This window comes from Hippopotamus amphibius, chromosome 2 (assembly GCF_030028045.1).
Source record: "Hippopotamus amphibius kiboko isolate mHipAmp2 chromosome 2, mHipAmp2.hap2, whole genome shotgun sequence".
NCBI lineage: Eukaryota > Metazoa > Chordata > Mammalia > Artiodactyla > Hippopotamidae > Hippopotamus > Hippopotamus amphibius.
In genome coordinates, this window is record NC_080187.1 from 127,956,589 (window position 1) to 127,973,987 (window position 17,399).

Consider the following 17,399-nt stretch of genomic DNA (forward strand, 5'->3'; position numbering starts at 1 on the left):
CAGCAGGGCTTGATTGCAGGAGTTGGACACAAGGTCTCACATTTACTGGGATTCAGGGCAAAGGCTGTGACTTCATAGGAGCCTGGGCCAGATGTACCTGCTGGTCTTGGAGGGTCTCCAGGAGAGGGGGTTGTGGCTGTGGCTCTCCCTGGGGACATGGACACTGGTGGTGGAGATGTGGGGGAGTGTGCAGCTACGTGAACTCTCAAGGAGGCAGACATCTTGTTTGGGTCATCAGCACCAAGACCTGGCCCCAACCAACAGCCTGTAGGCTCCAGTACAGGGGTGCCTCAGGCCAAATAACAGTCCTATCCATCAGCAGATATGCTGCCTAAAGACTTTCTGAGCCCACAGCCACCTCTAGACACACCCCTTGACATGGCCCTGCCCACCAGAAGGCCAAGACCCAGCTCCACCCACCAGCAGGCAGGCACCAGTCCTTCCCACCAGGAAGCCTGCACAAGTGTCTATACCAGCCTCACCCACTAGGGGGCAGACACCAGAAGCAAGAATAGTACAATCAGGCAGCCTGTGGAACTTAGTCTGCAAATACAGAAATTTGTTCCAGACAAACGAGTAAGATAAAATCCCAAAGGACAACTAAGTGAAGTAGAGATAGGCAATTTACCAGAGAAAGAATTCTGCATAATGATAGTAAAGATGATCCAAGATCTCAGAAAAAGAATAGATGCACAGTGTGAGAAGATACAAGAAACTTTTAATAAAGAATTAGGAAATATAAAGAACAACCAAACAGAGCTGAAGAATACAATAATTGAAAAAATACACCAGAAGGAATCAATAGAAAAATAAATGATGCAGAAGAACAAATAAGTGAGCTGGAAGACAGAAAGTGGGAAATCACTGCTGCAGAACAGAATAAAGAAAAAACAGTGAAAAGAAGATAGTTTAAGAGACTTCTGAGACAAAATTAAACACACCAACATTCGCATTATAGGGGTCCCAGAAGGAGGAGAGAGAGAGGAAGGGACTGAGAAAATATCTGAAGAGATAATAGCTAAAAACTTCCCTAATATGAGAAAGAAAACACTCACTCAAGTGCAGGAAATGAAGAGAGTCCCAGGCAGGATTAATCAAAGGAGGAATATGTCAAGATACAATAATCAAATTGATGAAAATTAAAGACAAAGAGAAAATATTAAAAGCAACAAAGGAAAAGCAACAAATAATGTACAAGGGAATTCCCTTATGGTTAGCAGCTGATTTTTCAGCAGAAACTCTGCAGGCCAAAGGGAGTGGCATGATACATTTAAAGTGATAAAAGGGTAAAAACCTAAAACCAAGAATACTCTACCCAGCAAGGCTCTCATTCAGATTCAATGGAGAAATCAAAAGCATTTCAGACAAGCAAAATCTAAAAGAATTAAGCACCACCGAACTAGTTTCACAACAAATGCTAAAGGAAATTCTCTAGGTGGAAAAGAAAAGGCCACAACTGGAAACAAGAAAATTACAAAATGGGAAAGCTCACCAGGAAAGGCAAACATACAGTAAAGGCAGGAAATCATCCACATACAAATATGATATCTAAATGAATAAGTGTGAGAGGAAGAGAGTACAAATGCAGGATATTTGAAATACATTTGAAATTAAGAGCTCAGCAGCTGAAAACAATCATGTATGTGTGTGTGTGTGTAGATATATATATATCAATCATATATATGTGTGTGTGTGTGTGTGTGTATATACACACTGCCATATCAAAACCTTATGGTGATTGCAAACCAAAAATGTATAATAGATATACAAACATGTAAGAAAAAAGAATCCAAATAAAACACTAAACAGAACCATCAAATCACAAGAGAAGAGAACTAAGGAAGAAAGGAAGAAAAAAGACCTACAGAAACAAATCCAAAACAATTAACAAAATGACAAATAAGAACATACATATCAATAATTACCTTAAATGTAAACAGATTAAATGCTCCAACCAGAAGACACAGACTGGCTGAATGGATACAAAAACAAGACCTATATATATGCTGCCTACAAGAGACCCACTTCAGATACAGAGACACATACAGACTGAAAGTGATGGGATGGAAAAAGATATTCCATGCAAATGTAAATCAAAAGAAAGCTGGAGTAGTACTCATATCAGACCAAATAGACTTTAAAATAAAGGCTGTTAGAAACAACAAAGAAGGACAGTACACAATGATCAAGGGATTAATCCAAGAAGAAGATATAACAATTATAAATATATATATGCACCTAACATAGGAGCACCTCAGTATATAAAGTACATGCTAACATCCATAAAAGAAGAAATGGACAGTAACACAATAATAGTGGGGGACTTTAACACCCCACTTTCATCAATGGACAGATGATCCAGACAGAAAATAAGGAAATGTAGGCCTTAAATGACACATTAGACCAAATAGACTTAATTGACATTTATAGAACATTCCATCCAAAAAACAGCAGAATACACATTCTTCTCAAGTGCACATGGAACTTTCTCCAGGATAAATCACATGCTGGGCCACAAAGCAAGCCTTGGTAAATTTTAGAAAACTGGAATCATTTCAAGTATCTTTTCCGACCACAATGCTATGATATTAGAATTAAACTGCAAGGAAAAAAACGGCAAAAAAAGACAAACACCTGGAGGCTAAACAATATGTTACTAAACAACCAATGGATCACTGAAGAAAGAAAAAGGGAAATCAAAAAATACCTAGAGCCAAATGAAAACAAAAACATGATGATCTGAAACCTTATAGGACACACCAAAATCAGTTATAAGAGGGAAGTTTATAGTGATACAAGCTTACCTCAAGAAATAAGAAAAATCTCATATAAACAACCTAAACTTACACCTAAAGCAACTACAGAAAAAAGAACAAAACCCAAAGTTAGTGGAAGGAAAGAAATCATAAAGATCAGAGCAGAAATACATAAAATAGAGATGAAGAAAACAATAGAAAAGATCAATGAAACTCAAGACTTGTTCTTTGAAAAGATAAACAAAATTTATAACCCTTTAGCGAGACTCATCAAGAAAAAAAGGGAGAAAGCCCAAATCAATAAAATTAGAAATGAAAAAGTTACAACCAATACCACAGAAATACAAAGGACCATAACAGACTACTACAGGCAATTATATGCCAATAAAATGGACAACCTAAAAGAAATGGACAAATTCTTAGAAAGGTACAATCTCTCAAAACTGAACCAGGAAGCAATTGAAAATATAAACAGACCAATTACAAGTAATGAAATTGAATCTGTGATTTAAAAACTCCCAACAAACAAAAGTACAGGACCAGATGGCTCCACAGGTGAATTCTATTAAACATTTAGAGAACAATTAACACTTATTTTCCTGAAACTCTTCCAAAAAACTGCAGAGGAAGGAACACTTCTAAACTCATGCTATGAGGCCACCATCACCCTGATACCAAAATCAGACAAAGATAACCACAAACAAAGAAAATTACAGGTCAACATCACTGATGAACAGAGATGCAAAAATCCTCAACAAAATACTAGCAAACCGAATCCAACAATACATTAAAAGGATCATACACTGGACTTCCTAGGTGATGCAGTGGTTAAGAATCCACTTGCCAATGCAGGGGACATGGGTTCAATCCCTGCTCTGGGAAGATTCCACATGCCGCAGAGCAACCAAGCCCATGGGCCACAACTATTGAGCCTGTGCTCTAGAGCCCCTGAGCCACAACTATTGAGCCCACATGCTGCAACTACTGAAGCTCACACACCTAGAGCCTGTGCTCTGCAACAAGAGAAGTCACGGCAATGAGGAGCCTGCGCACCACAACGAAGAGCAGCCCCTGCTCACGGCAACTAGAGAAAGCCCATGTGCAGCAACAAAGACCCAACACAACTAATAAATAAATTAATTGATTTTTTTAAAAAAGATCATACACCATGATCAAGGGGGATTTATCCCAGGGATGCAAGAATTTTTCAATATCTGAAAATCAATCAGTGATATACTACATTAACAATTAAAGAATAAAAACCATATGATCATCTCAGCAGATGCAGAAAAAGCTTTTGACAAAATTCAACACCGATTTATGATAAAAACTCTCCAGAAAGTGGGCAGAGAGGGAGCCTACCTCAACATAATAAAGGCCATATATGACAAACCCACAGCTAACATCATACTCAATGATGAAAAGCTTAAAGCATTCCCTTTAAGATCAGGAACAAGACAAGGATATCCATTCTCGCCACTTTCAGTCAACAGTTTTGGAAGTCCTACCTATGGCAATCAGAGAAGAAAAGAAATAAAAAGTCTCCAAATTGGAAAAGAAGTAAAACTGTCACTGCAGATGACATGATACTATACATAGAAAATCCTAAAGATGCTACCTGAAAACTACTAGAGCTCATCAATGATTCTAGTTAATTTGTAGGATACAAAATTAATACACAGAAATATGTTACATTTCTAAACACTAACAACAAAAGATCAGAAAGAGAAAATAAGGAAATAATCCCATTTACCATCACATAAAAAAGAATAAAACACCTAGGAATAAACCTACCTAAGGAGACAAAAAACCTGTACTCTGAAAACTGTAAGATGCTGATGAAAGAAATCAAAGATGCCACAAACAGATGGAGAGATATACCATGTTCTTACATTGGAAGAATCAACATTGTCAAAATGACTACACTGCCCAAGGCAATCTACAGATTCAGTGCAATCCTTATCAAATTACCAGTGGCATTCTTCACAGAACTAGAACAAAAAAATGTTTAAATTTGTATGGAAACACAAAAGACCCCGAATAGCCAAAGCAATCTTGAGAAAGAAAAATGGAGGAGAAGTCAGGCTCCCTGACTGCAGATTATACTACAAAGCTACAGTAATCAAAACAGCATGATACTGGCACAAAAACAGAAATACAGATCAATGGAACAGGATAGAAAATCCACAAATAAACCCACACACCTATGGTCAATTAATCTAGCACAGGGAGTCAAAAACATACAATGGAGAAGAGACAGTCTCTTTAATAAGTGGTTCTGGGCAAACTGGACAGCTACCTGTAAAAGAATGAAATCAGAGCATTCTCTAAAACCATATACAAAAATAAACTCAAAACGAATTAGTGACTTAAATAAGACTAAAACCACAAAACTCCTTGAGGAAAACATAGGTAGGACATTCTTTAACATAAGTAATAGCAAAATAGTTGCAGACTTTAATACTTCACTTTCAATAAAGGATAGAACAACCAGATAGAACACAAATAAGGAGAGGACCTGAATACCACAAGCCAATTAGGCTTAACAAACATTTACAAAATACCTCACCCAATAAGAGCAGAATCCTGTAGTGTAACCCCTGACAAGTGGCTTTTTTTTTTTTTTTCCTGTAATGCAAGTGCCTGACCTAAGCTTTGATTTCCTGAGGCATCCACTTCAAAGGAGCCATCTCAGATAAACACAATGCCAGCCACACAGCTAGATAAAGACCCAGCATGCCCTTCACCCACCCCCATGCATGCACCTGTATTTTAGAGATGCCTTTTTTTTAAATTTATTTATTTTTATTTATTGGTTCTTTGTTGCTGCACACGGCTTTCTGTAGTTATGGAGAGCGGGGGCCATCTTCGTTTCGGTGTGCAGGCTTCTCACTGCAGTGGCTTCTCTCATTATGGAGCACGGGCTGTAGGCATGCAGGCTTCTGTAGTTGTGGCACACAGGCTCAGTAGTTGTGGTGCACAGACATAGTTGTTCCACAGCATGTGGGAGCTTCCCAGACCAGGGCTCAAATCCATGTCCCCTGCATTGGCAGGTGGATTCTGAACCACTGTGCTACCAGGGAAGCCCTCTGGTTGATTTTAAATAACTGACCATATTGATATTTGCCTTTTTCTTTTCTTCTTGTGCTTTAATTCAGACTCTTATGTTTTAAGTTCACAAATAAGGAGTGAACTAATGAAACCCCAATAAAAGCAGAGCCCTAGGCCTGCCTGTCTGTCTGTCTGACTGTCTCTCTCTCTCCCTCTCCCTTTCTCCCTCCCTCCTTGCAACCTCACTATGTAGCCCCAGGTGTGAATGTAACGTAACCCTCCCCACTGAACTTTTAAGTAATAAACCTTGTTCTTCCTACAGTTTCCTGATGGTTATTTCTGAGGAATCTTGCAATTATAGTAAGAACCACAGGGTTGGTCCAGTCACATCTATGGTTCTGAAAGGGGAACCCAGGCCCAGGTGAGTGCTCCCAGGCATTTCTAGCTGATAGCATCACTTCTGATAGGCTGAGATTGGCACAAAACAAATACACATTCTTTTCAAGTGCACAGGGAATGTTATCCAAAATAGGCCATATGTTAGGTCGGAAACCCATTTTAAAAGATTGAAATCATACAAAGAATCTTTTCTAACACAGTGAATGAAATTAAAATTTTTTAAAAACTAGAAAACTGGCATATATGTAGAAAGTAAACAACACATTCAAACAACCAGTCAAAGATATAATCACAAGGGAAATCAGAAAACATCTTAGAACACATGAAAAAGAAAACACAACATATCAAAATTTATTAGATATAGCAAAAGAAGTGTCCAGAGGGAAATTTATAACTGCAAATGTCTACATTAAAAAAGAAAGATCTTAACTCAATAACTCAATTGTATATACCATAATAAAGATTACAACTGAGATAAAATACAGAATGGAAAAACAATAAAGAAAAATTGATGAAACCCAAAAGTTGGTGTTTTAAAACAATTGAAAATTGGCTACCAAACTGGAAAACTAAGATAAAATAGAAAAATTCTTAGAAATACACAAACTTCCAAAACTGACTCAACAGGAAACAGGATATCTGAATAGACCTATAAGTAGTGAGATTGAATTACTAATTTAAAAACTAACAAACAACTTGAGGATGGAAGATGCCTTAGAGGACTGGGGCAGGGAGGGTGGGGGGGACTCGAGGGGGGGGGAGTCAAGGAAGGGAGGGAATACGGGGATATGTGTATAAAAACAGATGATTGAACCTGGTGTACCCCCAAAAAAATAAATTAAAAAAAAAAAAAAAAAAAAACTAACAAACAAAAAACCCTCAACAAAGAAAAGCCCAGAACCAGACGGCTTCCCTGGCGAATTGTACCATTTAAAGACAAATTAACACCAATATTTCTCAAACTCTTCCAAAAAGTTGAAGAGGTGGGAACACTACCTAACTCACTCTATGCAACCAGCTGAATCACCCTGATATCAAAGCCAGATAAAGACATCACAAGAAAAAAAAATTACAAACTAATATCTTTGATAAATATTGATGTAGAAATCTTCACTAAAACATTAGCAAACTGGATTCAATAGCATATTAGAAGGAGTATACACCATGATCAGGTACAATTTATCCCAGGGATGCAAGGGTGGTTTAATATATGAAAATCAATCAATGTAATACACCATTAACAGAATGAAGGGTTAAAAAAACATACGATCATCTTAATTAATGCAAAAAATACAATTTGACAAATCCAATACTCTTTCATGACAAAAGCATTCAACATACTAGAAATAAAATAGAATTTTCTCAGTATGATACAGGCCATATATGTGAACCCACTGTTAACATCACACTCGATGGTGAAAGACTGAACACTTTTCCTCTAAAGTCAAGACAAAGATGCCCACTTTTGTCATTTCTATTCAATATAGTACTTGAAGTGCTAGCCAGAGACATTAGGCAAGAAAAGGAAATAAAGGGCATCCAAATTGGAAAGGAAGAAATAAAATTATCTCTGTTCAGAGATAATATGTTCTTATATGCAGATAACCCTAAAGAATACACACATACACACACAAATTGCTAGAACTAATTTATGAATTCAGCAAAGTTGCAGGGTACAAAATCAAAACACCAAAATCAGCTGCATTTTTTTCTTTTTTGGCTGCACCATGTGGCATGTGGGATCCCAGTTCCCCAATCAGGGATCAAACCTGCATTCCCTGCATTAGAAGCGTGGAGTCTTAACCACTGAACCACCAGGGAAGTCCCAGTTGCATTTTTATACACTAGCAATGAACAATCTGAAAAGTAAATTAAGAAAACAATTACATTGAAGCATAAAAAAGAATAAAATAGAAATAATTAAACTAAGGAGTTGGAAGACTTACACACTGAAAACTGCAAAACATTGCCAAAAGGAATTAAAGAATACATAAATAAATGGGAAGACATCCCATGCTTGTGGATTTGAAGATTTAATATTGTTAATATATCAATACAACCCAAAGCCAATCTATAGAGACTATCAAAGTCTCAAGGGCATTTTTTTAAGAAAAACTCATGCTAAAACTCATTTGGATTCTCAAGGGATTCAGTAACCAAAACAATCTTGAAAAAGAAGAACGAAGTTGCAAGACTTGCACTTCTTGACTTCAAAACTTCTGCAAAGCTACAGAAATGAAAACAGCATAATATTAGCAACAGAACAGACTACAGACCAATGGACTAGAACAGAAAATCCGGTAATAAACCTTTGCATATATGGCCAATTGATTTTCAACAAGGGTGCCAAGACCATTCAGTGGTAAAAGGACAGTTTTTTCAACAAATAGTGCTGGAACAACTAGATATCAACATGCAAAAGAGTAAAGTTGGTCCCTTACCAAACACCATATATAAAAATTAACTCAAAATGGGTAAAAGGCCTAAACGTAAGCTACAATTATTAAACTCTTAGTATCTTTAGAGAACTCTTAGAAGGAAACATGGAGGGAAACCTTTATTACATTGGATTTGGCAATGATTTTATTGGACATGATACCAAAGACACAGGCAATGAAAGAAAAAAATAGATAAACTGGACTTCATGAAAATTAAAAGCTCTTATGCATCAAAAGACATTATGAAGAGTAAAAAGGAAACCCAGAGAATGGGAGATAATTCTTGCAAATCATACATCTGTAAATGGATTACTACCCAGAATACAGAGAGAACTCCTCCAACTCAACAATAACAAAAGAAACAACCCAATTAAAAAATGGGCAAAAACCGCTTCCACCACGTGAGGATACAATGATGAGCCTGCAAGCCTGGAAGAAGGACTTCACACTCGCATGCTGACACCCTCATCTTAGATGTCTAGCCTCCAGGACTGTGAGAAATAAATTTCTGTTGTTTATATGTAAAAAATGGGCAAAAGCCTTGAATTATTTTTCCAGAGAAGACATACAAATGGTCAATAAGCACACGAAAAGATGCTCAACAGCACCGATCATTAGGGAAATGGAAACCAAAACTATAATGAGACACCACCTCACACCTATCAGGATGGTTACCATTAAGAAAATCAGAAAATAAAAATCATTAGCGAGGATGTGGAGAAACTGGAGCCCCGTTGTACTGTTGGTGGGGATGTAAAATGGTGCAGCTGCTCTGGAAAGTAGTTTGGTGATTTTCCTCAAAAATTAAAACTAGAATTACCATATGATCTAGTGATTCCACTTCTGGGTATATACCCAAAAGAAATGAAAGCACAGACTCAAAGAGATATCTATACACCCGTGTTCAAGGTAGCATTATTCACTACAGCTAGAAGGTAGAAGCAACCCAAGTGTCCATCATCGGATGAATGGATAAACAAAACGTGGTATGTGCATACAATGGACAATTACTCAGCATTAACAAGGAAGGAGATTCTGACATACACTACAACAAGGATGAAACTTGAAGACACTATGCTAAGCAAAATAATCCAGTTATAAAAAGACAAATACTATATGATTCTACTTATATGAGGTACCTAGAGAAGTCAAATTCATAGAGACAGAAAGTAGAATGGTAGTTGCCAAGAGCTTGGGGGAAGGGGGGCGTATATAGGCAGTTATTTTTCATTGGGTGTAGAGTTTCAGTTTTGCAAAATGAAAACCTCTGGAGATGGGTGGTGGTGATGGCTGGACAACAGTATGAATGTAATTAATAACACTGAACTGTATATGCTCAAAAATGGTTACAATGGTAAATTTTGTTATGTGTATTTTACCACAGTTTTTAAAAATTGAACCTTGAAAGCATTATGCTAAGCCAGTGACAAAAGGGCAAATATTGTGTGATTCCAGTTATATGAGGCACCAAGAGAAGTCAAATTCATAGAAACTGAAAGTAGGATAAAGGTTACCAGTGGCTGGATAATCAAAGTTACCAGAAAGAGGGATTAGAGAGTTATTTCTTATTGAGCAGTTTCTGTTTGGGATAACGAAAACGTTCTAGAAATGGATAGTGGTGAATAGTTTTTTTAAAAAAACAAAAAAACAAACAAAAAAACACCTAATTAAGAATCCCAGACATCTGAACAACAGAATTAGCAGAGCTGACCGACAGGCCTGGCCCAGCACAGATACCAAAAGCGGATGTGGTGCAGTCCAGACAGAAGAGTAGAGACTAGCATGCCCAGAGCTCGGGGCACACAACCTGCAGGGCCTTGGGGTTGTGTTATGAATTCTCAGTTCTGTCCCAGAAAAATGGAGAAGAGATTTGAGGAGTTAAACTCATGGAGGGGCAGTGTCAGGAGGGTGCTACAGAAGAGGAACAGAAGAAGTTCAGACTGGGAGTGTGGACATGAGAGGGAATGAAAGAGGATGGCCTCAGGCGCCTGTGGAGCAGTGACTGACAACTTGGGTCAAAAATCCAGTCCCAGAAAGTTTTAAAGAACTGAAAACACACAACGTTTGTTCTCTTATCACAGTGCAATTAGGCTAAAAAAAACACTATCAAAAAGATCATGGCCTTTCTCACCTTCTGAGATGGCCCACACTCTGTCTGCAGAGTGTGTTTCTCTCTAAATAAATTTCTTAACTATCAAAAAAAAGAAAGAAAGAAAGAAAGAAAGAAAGAAAGAAAGAAAGAAAGAAAGATCATGAGGTGAGACTTCCCTGGTGGTACAGTGGTTAAGAATCTGCCTGCCAATGCAGGAAACACGGGTTCAATCTCTCGTCCAGGAAGATCCCACATGCCATAGAGGAACTAAGGCTGTGTACCACAACCACTGAGCCTGTATGCCACAACTACTGAAGCCCTCATGCCTAAAGCCCGTGCTCCACAACAAGAGAAGCCACTGCACTGAGAAGCCCACGCACCGCAATGAAGAGTAGCCCCACTCACCACAACTAAAGAAAGCCCTCACACAGCAATGAAGATCCAATGTAGCCAATAAACAAATTTATATAAAAAAAGGTCATGAGGAAATTAATAACTATATTACCTCAAGTCACTATGGAAATTATAAAATATGAACAGAAGGTTAAAGAAAATGCTACATATCAAAACCCTTGGAATGCAGCTAATACCATTAGAAGGAATTTTACAGCCTGAATACCTATATTATAAAAGAGAGGCTCAAAATCAATGCACTATAGTCTCAAGAAACTTTCTAGAACAAAAAAAGTAACCCAAAGATAGAAAAAATAATAAAAGGAAGAAACTAATGAAACATACAATAAAGAATTACCATCAAAGACAAATGGGCAAGTTATTTGAAAAGTCTAATAAAATTTATAAATTCAGAGAAATCACCAATATTGGGATGAAAAACAAGACATCACTGCAAATCTTGCAAACTGTGAAGAGAAAGTATTGTAAACAACTTTATGCCAATTAATTGGAAAACGCAGACAAATTTAGAGATGTATCAGTTGTTAGAAAAGCAGAATTTAACAGGAAGAAGAAATAGAAAACCCAAATGGTACCAAAACTGTAAAAGAAATTAAATCCCTAATGGAAACCTTACCCTCAAGGGATGGAGAGATGTGTGGTAAATACATACAAATGTCAATCACAGCTCGCAGGTAAGAGGTACCTGAGAGTTCACTGAAGAATTTTCAATCTTTTGTACGTTTAAAACTTTCTGAAATAGATGCTCAAAGGGGAACCTTCCCACATTCCAAAAAAAAAAAAAAATGCCCATCATCAAAAAATCTACAAACGATAAATGCTGGAGAGGGTAAGGAGAGAAGGGAACCCTCCTACACCATTGGTTGGAATGTAAATTGATACAGCCACTGTGCAGAACAGTATGGAGGTTCCTTAAAAAACTAAAAATAGAACTAGTATATGATCCTGCAATCCCACGCCTGGACATTTATCTGGAGAAAAACGTGGTCCGAAAGGATACATGCACCCCAATGTTCATAGCGGTACCGTTTACAACAGTCAAAACATGGAAACAATCTACATGTCCACTGACAGATGAATGGATAAAGAAGATGTGGTACATGTATACAACGGAATATTAGCCATTAAAAAGAAATAATGCCATTTGCAACAACACAGATGGACCTAGAGATTGTCATACTGAGTGAAGACAGAAAAAGACTAGTATTGTACAATATTGCTTATATGTGGAATCTAAAAATAAAATAATACAGATGAACTTATTTACAATACAGAAACAGACTCACAGACTTAGAGAAGGAACTTGATTATTGCGGGGCAGGGGGCATAGTTAGGGAGTTTGGGATTGACATGTACACACTGCTATATTTAAAATGGATAACCAACAAGGACCTACTGTATAGCACAGGGAACTCTACTCAATATTATGTAACAACCTAAACGGGAAAAGCATTTGAAAAAGAACAGATACATGTATATGTATAACTGAATCACTTTGCTGTTCATCTGAAACTAAGACAACATTGTTAATCAACTATACTCCAACATAAAATAGAAAGTTAAAGAAAACAAAACAAAACCCTCCTGGCCCCGATGGCTTCAGCAGTGAACTTTGCTAAACATTTCAGAAAGAAATAACATAATCTTGCACAAACTCCTCCAGGAGACTGAAAAAGAAGGAATACTCCTTCAAGTAGGTTTTGAAGTCAGCAATCCTGATACAGGAACGAATTGCACAACGAAACCTAAGACAGCAGCTCCTCACTTTTGCCCCATGCGGTCTGACACACCTGAGCTAAACCCCACAAGGGGCGTCCCCTAGATACACTGTACAGACCCCACCCACTTTGCCAGCTTGGGCACGGATGGCAGACAGGTGGAGGTGGGCCCACAAGGACGAGGCCACACCTGCAAGCTGCTGGCCAGTCCCAACTAGACGCTGCCCAACACCGGGATGGGGCCTGCTGCTCGGCTATCCTTCTGAGGGCTGGAGTCGCAGCTTCCTTCGCACTCTGTCCCTTTGGCTCTGGGCAGGCCCACCCCCCACCACGCCCCACTTACAGCCCGTGCCTCGCCAGAGGGTGGGGGCCGGCCTGCCGTGGCCTCCATGTCATGCAACTTCTGCGTCTGCTTCAGCTGGTTGAGTGACGGCTTCAGCTGTGTGGCCCCGACCGTCTTGCTCGTCCACTCATCCACCAGCTTGTGCAGGTCGTCCGTGAAGGTGCCTTTCTTGTTGTTGCTGTTGTTCACCTGCGCCTGGATGTGCAGGGCAGGCTGGGGGCCCGGCTCGGGGCCCGGGACCAGGCTGCTGGTGGAGGACCCTGGGGAGCACACACAGGCCACGGTTGGTGACACCAAAAGCCAGCACCACTGGCCGGCTGCAGTCATTCAAACGATGGTCTCACTTAAGCCAGGCAACACCTTGCTTCAGGAGATGGTCTGCATTTGGGGCTCCATGCAGTTTTGGACACAGTGGAGCGACCTCAGGGAACTAGGCTTTGCCTGGGAGCCATCACCCATCTCATCAGCCAGGCCAGGGGACAGAACCCCAGCTGCCGGCAGCCTTACTCAGCATCCACTCTGTGCCCACACTGCCCAGGACCAGCAGAGCCCCATGTGAGAGAGCTCAGAAAACTCCTGGTGCACCTGGACAGACCGGGGACAAATCCCTCAGGCTTCTGCACTCTCAGCTCTCATATGAGGATTCGGAGGAGATTCAACAACACTTTGGGCAGAGTGCTTGGCAACTACCGCTATCCTGCCAGCAAATGGAAAATGCTTACAATAGGTTGGATGACTGAGGTTCCTGTGAATGATAATGGCTTGGTGATTTGGAACTTAAGACACAGAAATCACGCCTCTCCTCACCAGCGCACAAACCCCCGGAGCCTTCTGACATGGGTCCACAGGCTTGCTGCCATCTGAGGGGCTGATGCCTGTAGCAGGAGGAACTGCCCAGCTGCCCGGGAACACCTGGGGCTGCGGCTTAGGTGGAGCTGGACAAAGGCGAGCGCACTTGGCCACTTCACGCAAAGATCATTTTTAATGACCAAAACAGGACTTCTAAATTTTTCTGAACTGTGTCCCTTTCCTCCCCCAATGCATAATTTCTTATTGGCAATTTTAGATAAGCCAATTTTTAAATTTTCTGCTTTAAATAAATAACCTAATGACCATCTCTTCAAACAAGCCATTGCAAAACGTAGTTTACTTTAGAGGCTAGCAATGAAACAGCACAGACACAAACAGTTAAACATTAGTGATGAGATTTTACACACGCTGCTATTTCTACATGAACACTTCAGCCAGAAAAGAAAAACAGAAAAATTAAAACAAACAAACAAAAGAGGCATGAGATGAGAGCAGTGGGCGGCCCAGGGAAACTGATACCCATTTTGTCCCGGCATCTCTCCTCTGTGGGGGGCACTCATCTTTAGCACTTCAAGGAAATACTCATTCCTATGGTTTTGGAAAAGGAGCCAATTAATGACTGGTCATATGCGGATGTTCCGGAGAAGGAGAGCCTGTTAGATGTGAACTGGCAAGAATGCACAAACTCTAGGAGCCATGGAGACTCAAAAGGGTGCCCAAGGGCAGTTATCTCGCCATGCGGAAGCCAAGCAGCACCCGCGGAGGGTGGGCGCAGAGCAGGCCCACGCCCGCCCGCCCGCCGGGCCCTCGCCTCCTGGTCCAGTTGCGGAACCCCTGATGCGCGCTAGCCACAATAAAGCCCATGCGATGGAAGCGGACAAGGGGTAAAAAACCCGATAATTACGACTGCTGTGCTCTTTGCCTAGACAGAGACGCTTCAAGGCAGACCCTGCAAGGGAAGAAGAAATGACACAAGACCACAGGGTTAGGCAGGACAGCACACATGGGGGACAAGCCACCACACTCTAAGCAAAAGTCATCAGTGTGCGAGGAGGAGCAAAGGCCAGCAGTTCAGAGAGAAGGGACCAGCCTCCTGGGCTAACTGGGCGGCCCCCAAGTCAGTGTGGAGGTTCACACGAGCTTCGCCGAGGGGCGGAGGTGCGGGGCCAAGCCCCAAGCTTCAGGTAGAAGTGTGTGTGTGTCTCTAGAAGCATATTTAAAAAAGAAAAAAAAAAAAGAAAGAGAAAGAGAGAGAGAGAGAAAGAAAAAAAAAAAGCAAAGCACACTGCTTGGCTTTCAAATGTAAGGTTTTGGGAGCCCCACTGGTTGAGGCAGGAAACCCACTAAAAGTCAGCCAGGAGAGCTTTCAATGCAGCAGAGCCTGGCCCTGCCTGGCGTGAGGCCCATGGGTGGTTTTCCAAGTGCAAAAAGATACATTGTTTTGCAGGTCTGAGGCCAATCCCAGATCCTGGACAGCTGTCCTGAACAGGCCAGTGGTTATAAGTGTGGAGGGGGAAATATGAAGGGTCCTGTCTAGAGAGGTGGCAGGCAGGGCCAATCCCGATTCTTCATAACACTGCTGCCTCATCTGGTATTCCATGTCCACGGGGGCAGGGCGAGGCCTCCTTGCTGCACCATGACCAAGAGCTACCAGACCCCACGCTCCCCAGAGGCTGTCCGTGCTAAGTCAAGACAGACAGTGACCTTAGTGTCTGGCACTAAAGGAGGGCAGATAAGCTGGCCGGGAGGGGCTGCCACACCCGGCTTACTCTGTGGCATTCCAGGGAGCCAAGCAGGCAAAGGTGGGATGGGCAAGGATGGCTCAGGTGTCCCCAAGGTCACTCAGCAAGGCCACACTAGCACGGAGGGTCTGTCTGTGCTCCTGCCCACGGCCCCTGGCCTGGAGCGCGAGTCCCTGCACATCCCATACTCCCTGGAGGGTGCCCGCCACAGCCCACGACGCCGTTCCCAGCACTCTCGCTGCGGAAGGCATGACACTGCCTCCTGTATTTGGGGACAGGGGCAAAGGCTCCTTAGGGGAAGAACTGTGTGTGCTGGGCTCAGAAACCTAGCTCAAACTGAGTTGCACTTATTTTAGTTTATTTCGTTGTGTTCTGTGAGGCTTACTTGATATTCTGTTGGCATCTCCAATGTGTGACTAAAACCAAAGGGCCAGGCAGGTGCAATCCAGGCTGATTGGTTCTCAGTAGGAACCTAGAAGGGTTTTTGCTGGACTGTGTCCTGAGATGGACCCCAACTGGGAGCACAGGGCCCTTTGGGGGCTTCAAGGCACGAAGGATGGAGGGTCCTGGGCTCTGTGACCGTGCAGGGCACCGGGTGAGCACAGATTTTCTATTGGGTTCCTTTGGTTGTCGCGCCCTCTGGGCCACAGCGGTCCCCTACAGATGACCCTGGGACATGGGACTAATCGCCCTGCCAGGTCCCTGCACCCTAACAGCAGCCGATTCTTTCAAAAGGCTGCTCTGTGCCTGCCTGGCAACTCCTAGTTTAGCTAGAACTCTGCATTCAGAGCTGCCTCCCGTCACCCTCACAGGAGAGAGAACACACCAGCCAGCTAGGGGAGCTGCCTGCCCAGGACGGCTAGAGGGAGCCTGGGCCTGCGATCAGGGCCCCCGACCGACCTTCCTGGGAACCCAGGATCAAAGCCATCAGCCATCAGGACATGGTGCTCAGAGCCAGAGAGTGATACCAGCTGCTGAGACCTCCACACCCTCACTGGACACAGCCCGAGGCCATGAAGCACAGACAGCTCCCGGCCTTCCATGCCCTGGCTGAACACAGGCCCTGCAGTGATCAGAGCACGGTCAGTTTCCAGCCCTTAGGGTGGACCTTGAAACACAAACAAACCAGATTTAGTTCCCTCCACACAGAGGTCACGCTGTCCAGCTCCGTGAAGAACCACAGCTGAGCAGGCATCATGCTAACCAGTCCACACTCACACCAGAGCCCTGTCCACCCTCAGGTGGCCCCTGAATCTCCTCCCCTGTGTCGGTGCCCTGGCCTGGGTCCTGCCCTCCACACAGACAGCATCTGACGAACAAGCCTCCCCCCAGCCAGGTTCAACCCGCACTGTGCTAGTGTAGACATCAAGTTTCTGCGTACAGAGCCATCAGGCTACAAGGCAGCAATGCAAGGGCACCAGGGCTGCACGGAACCCCCTCAGCACCCACGTGGGACACACAAGGGGCCCGCAGGATGCCTACAGAGGACTCACACAGCCCACAGGAGGCCCACAACAGGCCCACGTGGGGCATGATGGTCTTAACCAGCCCCACCCCTGGTTTCCCAGGAAGAGTGAGTCCTCCCCTGCAGCACTTCTGTCTTTAGCCAAGGCTTGGCAAGAGCTGGCTTAGAGGT

General features: G+C 42.2%; 1 protein-coding gene across 13 annotated transcripts in view; it reads right to left on the reverse strand.

The window, feature by feature from the left end:
- WNK2 (WNK lysine deficient protein kinase 2) overlaps positions 1–17,399 on the reverse strand; it is a 132,253-nt gene that overhangs the window by 13,209 nt on the left and 101,645 nt on the right. For 8 of the 13 annotated variants that reach the window (XM_057720437.1, XM_057720433.1, XM_057720435.1 and 5 more), the window contains 2 exons: positions 14,926–14,970; positions 13,212–13,471 (listed from right to left, as the gene is read on the reverse strand). In XM_057720437.1, coding sequence (XP_057576420.1) covers positions 13,212–13,471; positions 14,926–14,970 — 305 coding nt within the window. Of the gene's footprint in view, positions 1–13,211; positions 13,472–14,540; positions 14,610–14,925; positions 14,971–17,399 lie in introns of those variants that run through there. The other 5 variants (XM_057720441.1, XM_057720434.1, XM_057720439.1 and 2 more) reach the window with 2 other exon arrangements.